The sequence below is a fragment of the Onychomys torridus genome, chromosome 1, assembly GCF_903995425.1.
Source record: "Onychomys torridus chromosome 1, mOncTor1.1, whole genome shotgun sequence".
NCBI classification, from domain to species: Eukaryota; Metazoa; Chordata; class Mammalia; order Rodentia; family Cricetidae; genus Onychomys; species Onychomys torridus.
Window position 1 is genome coordinate 131,754,249 of NC_050443.1, and position 15,486 is coordinate 131,769,734.

The 15,486-nt window shown below is 37.4% G+C and overlaps 2 protein-coding genes and 1 pseudogene across 2 annotated transcripts; 2 read left to right on the forward strand and 1 right to left on the reverse strand.

Annotated features, from left to right (window-relative positions):
• The first annotated feature begins 709 nt into the window (after positions 1-709).
• Positions 710-1,636, forward strand: LOC118592953 (olfactory receptor 5B2-like). Its single transcript, XM_036202065.1, has one exon. The coding sequence runs from the start codon at positions 710-712 to the stop codon at positions 1,634-1,636; it is 927 nt and encodes a 308-aa protein (XP_036057958.1).
• A 6,085-nt stretch (positions 1,637-7,721) lies between these two features.
• LOC118577802 lies at positions 7,722-8,863 on the reverse strand (annotated as a pseudogene).
• A 4,958-nt stretch (positions 8,864-13,821) lies between these two features.
• On the forward strand, positions 13,822-14,746 carry LOC118592390 (olfactory receptor 5B3-like). Its single transcript, XM_036201290.1, has one exon. The coding sequence runs from the start codon at positions 13,823-13,825 to the stop codon at positions 14,744-14,746; it is 924 nt and encodes a 307-aa protein (XP_036057183.1). The 5' UTR covers position 13,822.
• Positions 14,747-15,486: the final 740 nt, after the last annotated feature.

Consider the following 15,486-nt stretch of genomic DNA (forward strand, 5'->3'; position numbering starts at 1 on the left):
TTAAAATTGATTTCAACCTTTTCCTAACATCTGGTGTCTAATTGAGGTATAAACATAAAATTCTCCAATATAGGGAATTTTTTGATTGTCATACATAGTACACTTGTTTCTGCAGAATTTTACAAAGTAAAAATGATAAATGTTCTATCATCACTGTAGTTTTACCTATTAGAGGAGGATGTTTGGAAAGAAACAAGTATTAAACTGTACAAAAAAATGGATCCTAGGAAATGGTTCTTGTTTATGTGATAAAACTGTCCTAAAAGAGTTAATGGGTGAGCCTGTGCTTTACTCTAATGTCCAATCAAGCACTATAATTTGGATGTAAAGTGTCTGCTCATATCACAGCAGATGAAGATTGTGGAAGTGACAAACATTACTGAGCTTACAAGGAAACAGCAAGATAGATCAATTCACATAGTGTTTTGTCAAATCATTAAACTGTTTAAAACTCTGTTGATATATAGACAAAATTTTAAATTCTATGTATGATTCATCAGCATTTTTCCAGACTCAACAGCACATGACTGTATATATAATTAGCACAGTGAATTGGGACAAAATGCTCAGGCTTTTGTAGAGTATCTTTTGATCATACTGCTCTTACCATGAATGTCTATATCTTGTGTCAATAATTTTCAATTTCATAATTATTATGATCCTACTCCTATTCTTATTGCCACAGAACATCTAGTGCTGTTAGGTGACAATGATGGAGAACAGGACAGAAGAGACACAGTTCATCCTCACGGGACTCACCAATGTCCCAGGCCTGCAGCTTCCCCTCTTCATCATCTTCCTCCTCATCTACACCATCACCCTGGTGGGGAACCTAGGGATGCTGCTGCTGATTCTTTTGGACTCTCGACTCCACACTCCCATGTACTTTTTCCTGGGGAATCTTTCCTTTGTTGATCTTGGTTACTCTTCAGCTATCACTCCTAAAGTCATGGCTGGGCTTCTAGTAGGAGACAAAGTCATTTCCTACAACAACTGTGCTGTTCAGATGTTCTTCTTTGCAGGTCTTGCTACTGTGGAAAATTACTTGTTGGCCTCAATGGCCTATGATCGCTATGCTGCAGTGTGTAAGCCCCTACACTATGCCAGCACCATGACGACAAGTGTCTGTGTCTGTCTTATCACAAGCTGTTATGTCTTTGGTTTCTTAAATGCATTTGTCTTCATTGGGGATACATTCAGTCTCTCCTACTGTAAATATAATGTGATCCATCATTTTTTCTGTGATATGCCAGCCATCATGTCTCTCTCTTGCTCTGATAGACATGTGAATGAGCTGGTTTCTGTTTGTCTAGCCAGCTTCAATATCTTGTGTGCTCTCATAATCATCATAGTGTCCTACACAGTAATTTTCACCACCATCTTAAAGATGCACTCAGGTACTGGATACCAGAAGGCTATATCCACCTGCACCTCCCACTTCACTGCTGTCATTATTTTCTATGGGACTCTTATCTTCATGTACTTACAGCCAAGTTCTAGTCATGCAATGGACACTGACAAAATTGTGTCTGTATTTTATACTATGTTCATCCCCATGTTGAATCCTCTGGTTTACAGTCTGAGGAACAAGGAGGTCAAGGGCGCTTTCAGAAAAATTGTTCTGCTGGAAAAGTAAGTTTTATGTTTATAACTTCAACATTTTGGTATACACACTGTCTAGATTTATTGTTGTAGGTTTGCATCCATATACTGGGTTACATTTAAAAATCAATGTTATTTTAAGTGCCTGAGATGTAACCCTTCCCTCTATTCTTTACTCAGAGAAAAGGAACATTACATTTAAAAGCATAGTCTGAGTGAGATGCTTTTGATATATTTGATTCTGTTTTGTCAAAAATGTCATTAATAATGTTGATATGTTTAATAACCTTCCTTGAATTTTTACTATGACATATCATGATGGTTAACCCTCATTGTCAACAGGACTGGATTTAGTATCTTTATGAATGCTTCTCTCAGTAATGTCATAAATAATTTTCCTCAAAGTTTGACTGTAGAGAATACCTATCCTCCCAAATGAGTAGGACCATTCCATGGACTGGGGACCTCTGATGGTTAAAAAGGGAAAAGAGAGTTTAGTACCAGAAACTCTTTCTGACTCTCCTGACTGCAGAGAAAAATGTGACCAGGTGCTTTAAGCTCCAGCCACCATGCTTTCTTCAACTTCATGGAATATATGTATGCATCTTCTTAAGTCTTGAGCCAAAATAAACCCCGTCTTTTCTAAAGTTACTTTTGTTGTGTACCTTGTCACAGAAACAGGAAAGGGAAAGGTAAGTGATACACCCGTCAGTCAAATAAATACATGCCAAAAATGAAAAAGCCCATGAGAAAGAGAAATGCACAAAGATGCTGAGTGAAGATTCATGAAAATACATTTGGAAAATCAAACAAAATGAAAAATTTTTGTGTGTGTTATCATGTGTTAACTGTACAAATAGAAAACCTCCATTGGTAAGAAATGGTTTCATTGTTGCTGTTGTTTGTGTTGTAGTGTGTGTACTGAGCATGTGCAACTGTGAATATCCTAGGCAGGTGGACTAGTATTTGACTCAGTGGAATTACTACCAACTTATTTGCTGGTCAGTAGGCAGATATCCTCAAGCCACTGCAGATACTGAACAGTACATTTTATAAGCAAGAAATTCTATTTAAATTTAAAAAATCTGTTTGTTCTCACTTTTAGACATTGGTTATCAAATCTCCTGTTTTTCACTCCCCCAGTTTCATATGAGTGACTAGTTATCTATTCCACACCACTGTTAACACCATGTCTTTAAAATCAGAATAAATTGCATCATAAGTCTTCCTGTTACACAGTTTTCAGATAGCATGTCATGACACTGCTTAGGATCCATATGCACTCTTGCATATCCTGTAACAAATCTCACATTGTTGTATTATGTCCTGTGGATTTGTTTACTGGAGAATTTTAATAAACTGGTGTTTAAGAATCATCATCTATTTTTAGTAGATGTATTAAAATATAAATTCTAAAAGCTTTAAAAATTTATTTCCATTCTATTCTGTCTTAATTTGAGAAAAATACTGAAAGATCAAATATGTTGTACTTCTCTGAATATTTTAACCATATATATATATATATATATATATATATATATATATAATAAGAATTTGTACCCCATTTTCAGTCATTTGCACAGCAGTTTATTCATGTCTACACTTTTAAGACAATAGATCAGAGGGAAATACTGTTTTTGAAGATTGAATGCATATTACTCCTACACTTTAGAACAAAAATCTGGCCAATCCTGATAGTTCAATGTTGAAGAATGACAATATATCCTTATCTACCATCCTGCACAAATCTGAACTCCAAATGAATCAAGGACCTCAACATAAGACCAGATATCATGAGTATGACAGAATTGAAAGTAGGTAATAGTTCTGAACTCATTGAAATAGGAAAGGACTTTATGAAGAGGACCCCAATGGTGCAGGCATTAAGACTTAAAATCAATAAGTAATACCTTATGAAGGTGAAAATCTTCTGAACAGTAAAGGGCAATAAAGACTAGCAAAGTGTCAGACTATAGAATGAGAAAAGAATCTTCACAAATTATATATATGAAAAGGGTTAGTAACTAGAATATAAAAATAACAATAGCAACAACAAACCCTTAGCATCAAAACACTCCCACCCATATTAAAAATGGGGTATAGAACTAAATGGTGTTCTCAAAAGATGAAACATTAGTGATTGTGAAATACTTTAAAAGAAGTGTTCAATGTCATTAGCCATCAGGAAAATAAAAACATAAACAACTTTAAGATTTTATTTTACACCTGTCAGAATGTTCAAGATAAATGAAACAAATAACAATGGGTGCCGGCAATGATGCAGGGAAAAAGGAACACTTACTCATTGGTGGTGGCAGTGCAAACTGGTACAGGCATTATAAAAATCAGTGTGGAATTTTCTCAACAAGCTGAGAATAGATCTAGCACAAGATCCAGCCACACTATTCTTGGGCATATGCCTAAAGGACTCCACACTTAATACAGGGATACTTACTTATCTATGTTTACCGATGTCATATTCATAATTGCTAGAACTTGGAAACATCCTAGATATCCATCAGCCAACAAACGGCTAATGAAAATGTGGTTCATTTATATAATAGAAAAATTGTTAAGAAAAATGAAATTTTGTAGGTAAGTAGATGAAGTTAGAAACAGTCATCATGAGTGAGGTAACCCAGATCCTGAGAGAGATAACCCAGATTCAGAAAGACAAGCAATGTCTGTAATATAGCATATAGCCTCCTTTAAGCTTTTGATATGTGTTTTTCATTTATTACAACCATAGATGTTAGGAAACTGGTAAATAAGCAGGATGGGGTGAGGGGATTGTCCAGGGAAGAGAAATAGAATGTAGTGTTATAAAATAATAAAGGGAAAACCAGAACAGAAGGATTAAATGGGAGATAGGAATGGGGGGGCAGGGAGGAAACATGTGAGGAACCACTGACACTGGAGGTATTTCTAAAGCCATATGTAGATGCACCAACTACTGTAGGTGCTTCCTAAAATATACACATATATGAAAGGGATTTAAATTGATTACAATATAGCAGAGTCAAGAAAAATGCCCCAACTAAGCTTATATGCTACTTAGTAAGACCCCTAGAGCCCAAAAGTGGCCAGAGCTTATGGAGTCATTGGCTGAAGAGGTCTCATAGACCCCTCTAAACTTCACAGTTTATTGCCAGTGCTATTGGTCATCTTTCTAACTTGACAGTAAGGCCCTGTTGCTGAAGACACCACTTATTTATGCCACCTAACATCTAATGGAACAAATGGAGAAATCAAGCTTCACCTCTAATGACTAGTGTTCATGGTGTTGCCAGGTACTATACATGCTACCAGAGGAAAAGAGTAATCATCAGTTTCACATAGCTACAAACTCTGAGATAGATAGATAGATAGATAGATAGATAGATAGATAGATAGATAGAGCGCATAGTGACTTGCCTGCAAGATATACTGGTGCAATAGTGGCCAACACTATTATGGGAGAAGCCAACAACAGTCTGATTGGATTTAAAGTCCTTTGAATGACATGGAACCTATACCTGAAAAATCTAAAGTGGCCAGGAACCTATGATTGGTAGGGCATAGGCCCTAGGGAAAACCTACTATTTTTATTTTGCTTAAAGAACAGAGCAATGAAATGGCCATGGTGAATTATGCTATAACTGTAGAACATTACATTGGTCAACCCTCATCAGATAAATTTCTTCATTCTGTAAAATCACCAATAATTAACTGAGACCCATAACTGGGCAATGTGCAGAATGTGAGAGACTTTGGAGCTCTCACCTCTAAGTAGAGTATCTTTATCAAATACTTCCCTTCAAGGCTCAGGGATCTCTGTGGAAGAAAAACAGAAAAATTGTAAAAGCCAGAGGTGATGAATGCTCCATAGTGGGGAGGATATTGGCAGAGATGGAGGGATTGAACTCTAATCAGTATATATTATACGAAAAAATCTATCTATCTTTTCAGATAAAAAATAGAAAAAAAAATCTTAAAATTGTATGAAAAATTTACATCAGTAAATACAATACAAAATAAAATAGTTTTCTTAAGGAAAATTGCTGACACTTTACTCTTTTTATGGTATTCTGTTCTAATTTTGTTGTGATAATGTTTCTGATTTAGAACCACTAGGTGCTGGTGGTGCTAGGTTCTGGTGGTGCTGTATTGCTCTTTATGTTGTTGAATGTATTCTTGCAATAGCATCTACCCATCTCTTCCTCCACTTGGTGTAAACGGTGTCTGTGTCTCAGGGAGCCACTCAGTCCATTTGGAACTCTTGGTCCAATTGAAGCTGCCACAGTCTGTGTCTCAGGGAGCAGCTGTGGTCTTGGTGGATGGGTGCGTTGTGGATTGTGGAGTGGGGCTTGTAGCTTACAGGGTCTGGTGGAGGCATGGTAGTCAGGCCTGCCTGCAGGAGTCCTGCCTAATGGTCTGCAACTGGGGCTCTTGGACCAATTGGAGATGTCAGAGTCTGTGTCTCAGGGAGAGGTTGCAGTCTTGGATGATGGGAGGGTTTAGGGGGTAGGTTTGGGAGTGCTATATCTTGTAGGCAACAGAATATCAACTGACTGTCACACTGAGAGAAGCTTGAGCAAAAGGAGACCTCAAATCCTACCCCACAGTTTTACATTTCCTCCAACAGGGCCTCACCTCCTAATAGTACCACACCCTTTAGGAGCTATTTCCTTTCAAACCACCTCATTCCACTCCCTGGCCCCCAAATGCTTAAGGCCATATCATAATGCAAAAAATGCATTCAGTCCAACTTCAAAAGTCCCCATAGTCTGTAACAATCTCAAATTTGTTTCAAACTCCAAAGTCTCTTCTAAGATGCACAGCAATCTCTTAACTGTAAGTCAAAATCCCCCTCTAAAAATCAAAAAGCAGATCACAAACTCCCAACATGTTATGAGACAGGATATATATTACCATTCCAAAACACAGGAAAGGGAGCATAGCAAAGAAGCACTGGACAAAAGCAAGACTGAAAACCAGCTGGGCAAACTCCAAACTGTAGCTACACGTCTAGTGTCAAAATGCTCTTTAGAACGTTCTTCAGATTTCTAACTCTGTTAAGCTTTGTTGACTGCAACACACTTCTTTCTTTTGGGCTGTTCCTACTCCCAGTTTGCAGCTCTCCTCAGCAGGTATCCCACAACTCTGGCATCTCTAACACCTTGGATTTTCCAAGACAATTCAGGCTTCAACTTTACAGCTTCACCCAATGGCCTCTCTACTAGGGACACCCCTGACACATGCCTGGCCTTAGAAGTTTCATTCTTTAACTCCTTTCTTCTATCCTTAACTATAAATTCAGAACCATGTGGCAGAAGCTGCCAAGTTCTGCTCTTTGTTGTGGCTGGAACATGGCCCCCTTCTTCAATTACATCTTCATAGCTTTCTGTTTTTTATTTCCTTCACTGCCTAAGCTTGACTGTCCTGAAACTTACTTGTAGACCAAGCTGGCTTCAGCTGAGCTTTAAGCTTTTCTTTAGTTTCTTTCTACAAGTTGGAACTTAGTTGGGTAGGATCTTGCCCTGAGATTATGACTCCCTTTATTCCATTTTTTCTTTTTTCTTTCTTTTTTTTGCCATAGAGCCATTTATTCCCTTTTTGAAAATCATTAAGTTACTCTTCTGTGTGACTGGTTATTAATTTGATAAACAAACATTTCCATACTTACCCTGTGCTGGTGTATACCCTTCCTTCTTGGTTTTGAACCTCTAGTCTCTCTCTCTCTCTCTCTCTCTCTCTCTCTCTCTCTCTCTCTCTCTCTCTCTCTTTCTGTTCTGCTACATCCTTTTGGCATCCAGTAAATAACTCATCTGAAGTCTGGTTCTTGCACCAGCCTTTACATCAGCTTCTGGAGCAGTAAGGACCACAGCTGAGGGCTGGACTTTTCTGCCTTGTTTGTGCTCATCCTACATTAGGTATCAAGGCTCAAAAATGGCAATATCCAATTTGTAGATGCTGCTGACAGAAAGGGGATTTATAAGGTATATACACTTGTCCTCTATGTAGTTTATTTTTAAGCACACTTGTTAAAAGCAAGTTTAATCATGTTGACAAACATTTTGGTTACCTTTTAAAAACAAGTCTCTTAAAAAGCTGACAGAGGACTCTTTGAGGATGGACTTTTACCTCCATCCTGTTCTAGTGGCGGAGATTAAAAACAGTTCCAGAGGCATTGAAGGTGTACTCAATGAGGCTTTGGAAGTGCTCTCAATGTGAACACTAAGTACTGGCTTACTTAAGTAGACTGTGTTGGCAGAGCTGAACCTCAGTACAGTTATGTGGAAATGCTGTAGATTTTTCTTTACTTGCTTCATGGATGTGGTCTGACATTTAGTCTTAAAGCTCATATGATTCAGAATCTTGTCTGTGAGGTAATGTAGCCACAGCACATTATTTTAAGGGTGATACTCCAGAAATTTTTGTTCTCCTTCTTCATGAGCCTGTAGATCTCAAACTGGTAGTCACTTTCACCTGTAAATAGGTACTCTTCAGTGGAGATATCACAGAAAACCACATCCCCATCCTACTCTAAGCAGGACAGGGTGTGGTCAATGATGTTGACTTGTAGTCCATGGATGGGAATGGTGTTTTTCTTCCTATTGAGGGTGTCGTGGAGCTCTTTGAGGTTGGTTTTAAGAGCATATTTCCCCAGTATAAGTCATGGTGCTTCCGCCATGGAGAGAGATGTGGGTGATTTGGTGTAGCATACTCTTTGCAGTAGCCACAGAGGACAGCTTTGTTTTCATTTGCTCTTAGTCAACCCTACCAAACACAATTCCAGTATAATAAAGAGCTGGCCTTCCTGGAAAAAATGAGGCTGGTCATTTGCAGCTTTTTTGTTTGAGTTATAACAATCTCAGGCTTTGAGCAGCAAGGGAGGGTAAGGCCCTTGAACACAGTGCACTGAGTTCAGCCCAATAAAGCCTTCTGTGCGGTTGTACACAGCATCAGACAAGAGGCTCAGCTCTTTGGAAATGATGATCTCTGGTAGGATCTCCTCAAGTTTTTTGATGGGATCCTTTGACTAAATCTGTTCCTTCAATAGCAATGGATTTTAGGGCTACAGGTGTTTGATCAGTAATTGTTCAAAACACTTCCCCAAACACTCCTTCCCCAATCTTCTCACAGTGTTCCAGTTTTCAGTGCAAAGGTAATCATCAAAGGGAACAGGCTCTTTGTGATCACACTCCCCATGAACATTTTCAGAATAAGATGGCTTTATGTCTGTGACCTGCAAGGTCTTTAAGGGGCTTAGCAAATACATAGCTGCTGAAAATTCAAGAATCATTTAATCTGATGTGACATACAGCTCAGGTGGCAGAGGTCCATACCTGGCACCTAGGTTCTATCTTATTTGGTTATGGTTTCTGATCCCCACTGAAGATTGAAGCTTATGAGGTTATTTGACATATGAGGTAAGATAACATGCTCTGATGAAGGTATCATACCATTACAGCCCTCAGAGGCAATGGTATACTATGCCTCTTTTCTATCAGAAGAAGGGCTCTTCATAACTAGAGCCCTTGGTTGTCTCATAACAACAAATTGCATACATGCCTTGTAGATGTATCCGGCTTGTTAAATAAGAAACACAGAACCGATTGCAGAGTTAAAAACCACGAGGTCAGAGCAAGAGCGGAAAACCTTACCCTTCACTGCTTCTGCTGTTCTTCCTCTCTGCAAGAGAGCTACTTCTGTGCGTCCTGTCTATTTAAAGACTTTCTGTTCTGTTTTCTCATTGGTTGTAAACCCAGCCACATGACCTCCTCATCACTGCCTGTTTGTACAGACCTCCAGGTATTCTATGGTTAGTATTGAGATTAAAGGCATGTGTCTGCCATGCTGGCTGTGTCCTTGAACACACAGAGATCCGCCTAGCTCTGCCTCCCAAGTGCTGGGATTAAAGGTGTGCCCCACTACTGCTCAGCTTCTGCTCTGGCTTGCTCTCACCTTAAGGCAACTTTATTGACATACAAATAAAACCACATTTCAATACAAATAAAATATCACTATAATGCCTTTTACACATTTGTGAATATTCAAGTTCCCTTATTAAAGATTCTTAGTTTAAAGGTTTTCTAAGTGAGGATGTTTTATGTAATTTCAACCTTTTAAGTCTATTTACTTATTCATTTATTGAAAACAGATTCTTCTCTCATATAATACATCCCAACCACAGTTACCTTCCTTCCACTCTTCCAGGCTTTCCCCCATCTCCCTTCTCCCCCTAGATCCACTCCTTCTCCATTTACCTTCAGAAAAAACAGGCCTCCTAGGGATATTAACTGAATGAAGGTATAGCACAATGTAGTAAGATTAGGCACAAACCCTCTTATCAAGGCTTGACTAGGCAAGCTAATAGAAGGAAAGGGATTACAACGGCAGGCAAAGGAGTCAGAGACACCCCTACTCCCATTATTAGGAGTCCCACAGAAACCCCAAGCAAAACAACCACAACATATATCTAGAGGACCTAGTGATGACCCATCCAGGATCTGTGGATTTCAGTCTCTGGGGGCCCCTACAAGCCCTTGCTTAGTTGATTCTTTGGGCCCTATTCTCTTGATATCCTTGACCTCCTCTGGCTCCTACAATAAATCTTTTCTGTCTCTATTCCAAGGGGTTCCCTGAGCACCACTTGATGTTTGTTGTGGGTCTCTTCTTGTGTTCCCATCAGCTGCTGGAGGAAGCCTGTCAAGTTAGGCATTGATCTGTGAGTCTAGCAGACTATAATTAATAATTTCACTGATATTTCTATGCTTAAGCACTTACAAGTTATATCCTGCCCATTCTGCCTTGGTTGTCTCATTCATCACATGAATTTTTCCATAAATTTTACAATATAGGTTGTTTTGAATTTATTGGAAAATTTGTGCTATTCACCTATTGAGTCATACCTCAGTTGCATACTAATCTTCTTGGTTATCTCAATTGCTGTCATTCCAGTATTACAGACATAAAAATTGTGTAGTTGTGTATGGTGTGTGTGTGTGTGTGTGTGTGTGTGTGTGTGTGTGTAGACAGATATCAGAAAGTAAGAAAGAAGGGGCATTTGTTGTTTGGAATTGACTCCGTGGATTTATGGAGGTAGAAAAATCCACTCCAAACTGATTTTCTATTGACATTTAACAGGAAAACAAAAAACAAACAAACAAAAAAATAAAATAAAACAAAACAAAACAAAACCCAGTATCAGTGTCACCTCTCAAGAATCATTCTCGTCATGTCTCTTTTCACTCATTTGTTCTCAAAGATGGTTGTTATCATTTTTTAAAGGTTCAAGTTCTTTTACTAATTATGGCTTCCAGGGTTCCTGATGAGAAATTCTTTATTATCTTGTCTATGAATACTTTCCCTATGGCTGTAAAAAGCTGTGTTTCTTGAGATTCTGTATATTTGACCTTAGTGGTTTCATTGTTGTGTGTGTGTGTGTGTGTGTGTGTGTGTGTGTGTGTGTGTGTGTGTGGCTGTTTATGTCTGTGTTTCTCTCTATATTATCTTTCTTAGCTTGTATGTGTTTTTGGATGGGTGAATATTATTCCTTTTACAAATTTGCATTTTGGGACATGTGTGAAAATTCCTTATGATTATGTGTAATTGAAAGTGTGAATCTATCTCTTGCTGGCAAAAATGCAATCCCAGGATTTACGTGTTATGGTAATACATGTAAGTGTTAAAGAAGAAAACTATTTTCTGAGGAAGGAGCATTTTTGGGGGAAGGAATGGTGCCAACATGAAGTGGTGTGAGGAGATGGAGTAATGGACTGACAGAGGCAGACCAACAAGAACCAAGGTGTAAAATGTTATAAGGAAAAACCCACTACTTTGCATACTTACTTAAAATACAGGAAAAACTTTGGTCAGGCTGTATTGTATGAGAGAAGAAGCTATTTTCAATAAAAATAAGCAAAATAAAAAACATTAAAACTATATCCTAAGAATATTTCTTGAAATATGTTATAGAATGTTCTCAAATGAAAGTAAAATAAAAAGAATCATTACTTATTTTAAATTTCAAAACAAATTCATAAAAGTAATACAAAATTATCTGTGCATATTAAAGTAACCGAGTGATTCTCATGGGTCATTTAATTGCTTCCTTTACATAACGTAGGGATAGAAGCTGTAGGTAGACTCTTGGGAGAAGTCTCCAGAAATTGCCAGGTCTGTATAATTTGCTCCAGATCTGCATATGAGAGACTATGAAACACAAATACAACTCCATACTACAGCTTTGAAGGAATGAACTTCATGTCATGCTTCATTGGTTAGTGTTTTGTTATTTCAGTGATAATAGCTAACCATAAAGCCTTCTGACCAGAGGATTAGCTAGGAGCCTCAACCACGGTGAGAGGAAAATATTGAAAGATAAACATTAGACTGGTATACTTTTAAATTGTTAGCTTAGTCTGAGATTTTCACTGACATCTCTTTATTCAGCCTTATAGCTAGAATTTGCAAAATATGTGGCAGATGTGACATTATCATGACATTACCTATAAAGCAGAAAGTAATTATGGTTAACTTGGACACTGGTCTGTCTATGTTAACACTCATTCTTCTGTTTTTTCTGCATAGAGATCTTAGAATCTTTTTTTTTTTTTGAGCTGAGGATTGAACCCAGGGCCTTGCACTTGCTAGGCAAGTGCTCTACCACTGAGCTAAATCCCCAACTTAGAACTTATAATCTTTTTGATACAACTAGGAGAGCATGTGCTTGTAATCACATTTAGGCCAAATTCAATTGCTGACTTTATATTGGACTGACTTATATCTGTGGATAAATTTTCCTCCTCAAGACAATTGGTAAGAGTGAATATACAGTAAAAAGTGTAATTCATGTCAATCCAGTGGCAAATGTACCCAGTGTGACTTATTGAAAAAGTGAAAATATTATTTTCAGTATAGTAGTTTCCAAAAACTAAGTTCTAAGTGAAGATAGATACAGACATTTTCATCATAGACAATTTACTGATTGCTGTCATGTGGTATGCAAAGCTAAGATTAAAAAACTGGGATGAATGACACTGACCAACTAGAGTTTTATATTTAGAATATGTTCATCTATTATATTTAGAATATGCTCATCTATCATAGGAGGTAATAAACAGGCAACAAAAAACATACAAAAAAAGCAAAGGAAATGATCCTTGTTTAAGTGATAAATTGCCCTGGATGAATTATCAGGGCCTGTGTTTTAGTGCTCTCTCTGAATTCATATCAGAGAGGAACAATAAATGTAATCTAACTGTTGAAATCAGTCACTAGCAGGTGACAAATGTGGAAGTATCAAACTTTATTTTCAGAAGTGAACTGGAAGTTATATTTATTTGTTGTTCATTGATTAATTTAAGAATTAATTAGCATATGGAAAAACACTTTTCCTTTCTTACTTAAATTTTTTCATGCAATGTATTTTGACTATGCTTTTTTCCTCCTCTAATTACTCTTAGATCCTCTCTACCCAACTGACTTTATGTCTTCTCCCTTTCTCTTCCTCTCAAAAATCCTCACTAAGTGGAAACCAAACCAATCAAACGAAAATCAATAGAACAAAAGTTTGAGAAATATCCCCAAACAAACAAAAATCATGGAGTTAATTTTGTATATGCCAACTACTCTTACGTACTGTACCTGCTCTGGAATGTGTTTGATATACCCACTGTAACTGCATTGGAGAAAAATGATTTTATCTTTTCCACTGTGTGTCATTTACAGATAGTTTCTTGATTACAAATTGGAACCTGTGTCTATTTTCCCCTGTCCATGTCGTGGCCATTCTGGCTGGAACTTCTGCATGCTGCCATAGTGTCTGTGAATCTATATGTATATCAGTCCTGTTGAATCTGGAAGACCCTGTTTCTTTGGAGTCACCTATCCCCTTTGGCTCTTATAATCTTTCCACATTATCTTCCACATAGTTCCTTCAGCCCTATGAGGAGATGTTTGATGGAGAAATCCCATTTGGGACAAGATTCTCCAAAGTGTCTGATTCACTTTTAAATTACATATATTACTTTTTATATTTAATAGCATGTGACATATATGTAGCAAACACATTAAATTGGCATTCAAAGTTCAGGCTTTGACAGAGCATCTTTACCAACAAGGTGTAAATACAATATCTATATCTTGTGTTTATGCTTCTCAATTTCAAGTTCATTATTATCATATTCCTTTTCTTTCTCATTGCCACAAAGCATCAAGCAACTGTCAGACGACAATGATGAACAGGACAGAAGTGACACAGTTTATCCTCATGGGACTGACCAATGACCCAGGCCTGCAGCTTCCCCTCTTCATCACCTTCCTCCTCATCTACATTATCACCCTGATTGGGAACCTGGGGATGATCCTGCTGATTCTCTTGGATTCTCAGCTCCATACCCCCATGTACTTCTTTCTTGGTAACTTGTCCCTGGTTGATTTTGGTTACTCTTCAGCTGTCACTCCCAAAGTCATGGCTGGGCTCCTAATAGGAGACAAGATCATGTCTTACAATGATTGTGCTGCTCAGATGTTCTTTTTTGCAGCCTTTGCTACTGTGGAAAATTTCTTGTTGGCTTCAATGGCTTACGATCGATATGCAGCAGTGTGTAAGCCCCTACACTATGCCTCCTCCATGAATACAAGTATGTGTGTGTGTCTGATCATTGGCTGTTATGTACTTGCTTTCTTGAATGTCTCAGTCTACACTGGGGATACATTCAGTCTCTCCTTCTGTAAGTCTAATGTGGTTCATCACTTTTTCTGTGATATGCCAGCAGTCATGGCTCTCTCTTGTTCTGATAGACATGTTAATGAACTAGTTCTTATTTGTCTAGCCAGCTTCAATATCTTTTTTGCTCTCATAATAATATTAGTATCCTATATTGTAATTTTCATAACCATCTTTAAGATGCACTCAAGAGCAGGGCATCAGAAGGCCATATCTACTTGTGCTTCCCACTTCACTGCAGTTTTTATTTTCTACGGAACAATAATCTTCATGTATTTGCAGCCCAGCTCTAGACATGCAATGGACAATGACAAAATCGTGTCTGTGTTCTACACCATGGTCATCCCCATGCTGAACCCTCTAGTTTACAGCCTGAGGAACAAAGAGGTCAAGAGAGCATTCATGAAAATGGTTCTGAAGAAAAAATAATTACTATAACATTAAATATAGATTATTAAAATTCATTCTTATCGGATCTTCTGCATAAACTTGTCTGTATTTCAACCATATTAGTTCAAGATCAGACTTCTTATTCATGTCTCTGCATACAATTTTCTTCCAAGAATCAATGAACTTTAGAAGCACAATGTATCACAAACAATATTTTTGATTTTTTGAGTTTGATTTGTAAAAAACATTTTTTAACCATTATTAATACATTCAAATATTTCTTTTCACTTTCTCCTTCTGATATATCGTGATAGTTAATCTTCATTGTCAAATTGACTGGAGTCTTAATTCCCATTGAAATATACTTCAGGGGATGTCCACTAGGATGTTTTTGTGTTTGCTGTATTTTATTGCAGCAGCCATAAAAATGATGCAAATTGACTATGGGGTATGTGTTGGAAAAAGTTGGAAATTAAAATTTCCTATCACTGGAATTGTCTTTATTTGAATATATTTTCATTGTTAACTTAATTTCAAATTTATATTTTTCTGTCATATAACCTGATGCTCTGCAGATTGTTTAGAATATTTTTTTATAGAGCTATCTCTTAATCTGGCCTCTACTCAGAATTACAAATTTCAGATAATTTGATAAATGGTTTCAGAGAATAAACCTAAATGATGAATATATTGCTTTCCCAACCTTCAGAGGACACATAGGTGTTATTTAACTTTTTTTTTGTAAGAAAGGCCTGATAGAACAATCTATCATATACCTT

Excerpts from the sequence above, each read along its gene's own strand:
- LOC118592953 (XM_036202065.1), top strand. The coding sequence starts at position 710 with ATGATGGAGAACAGGACAGAAGAGACACAGTTCATCCTCACGGGACTC.
- LOC118592390 (XM_036201290.1), top strand. The coding sequence starts at position 13,823 with ATGATGAACAGGACAGAAGTGACACAGTTTATCCTCATGGGACTGACC.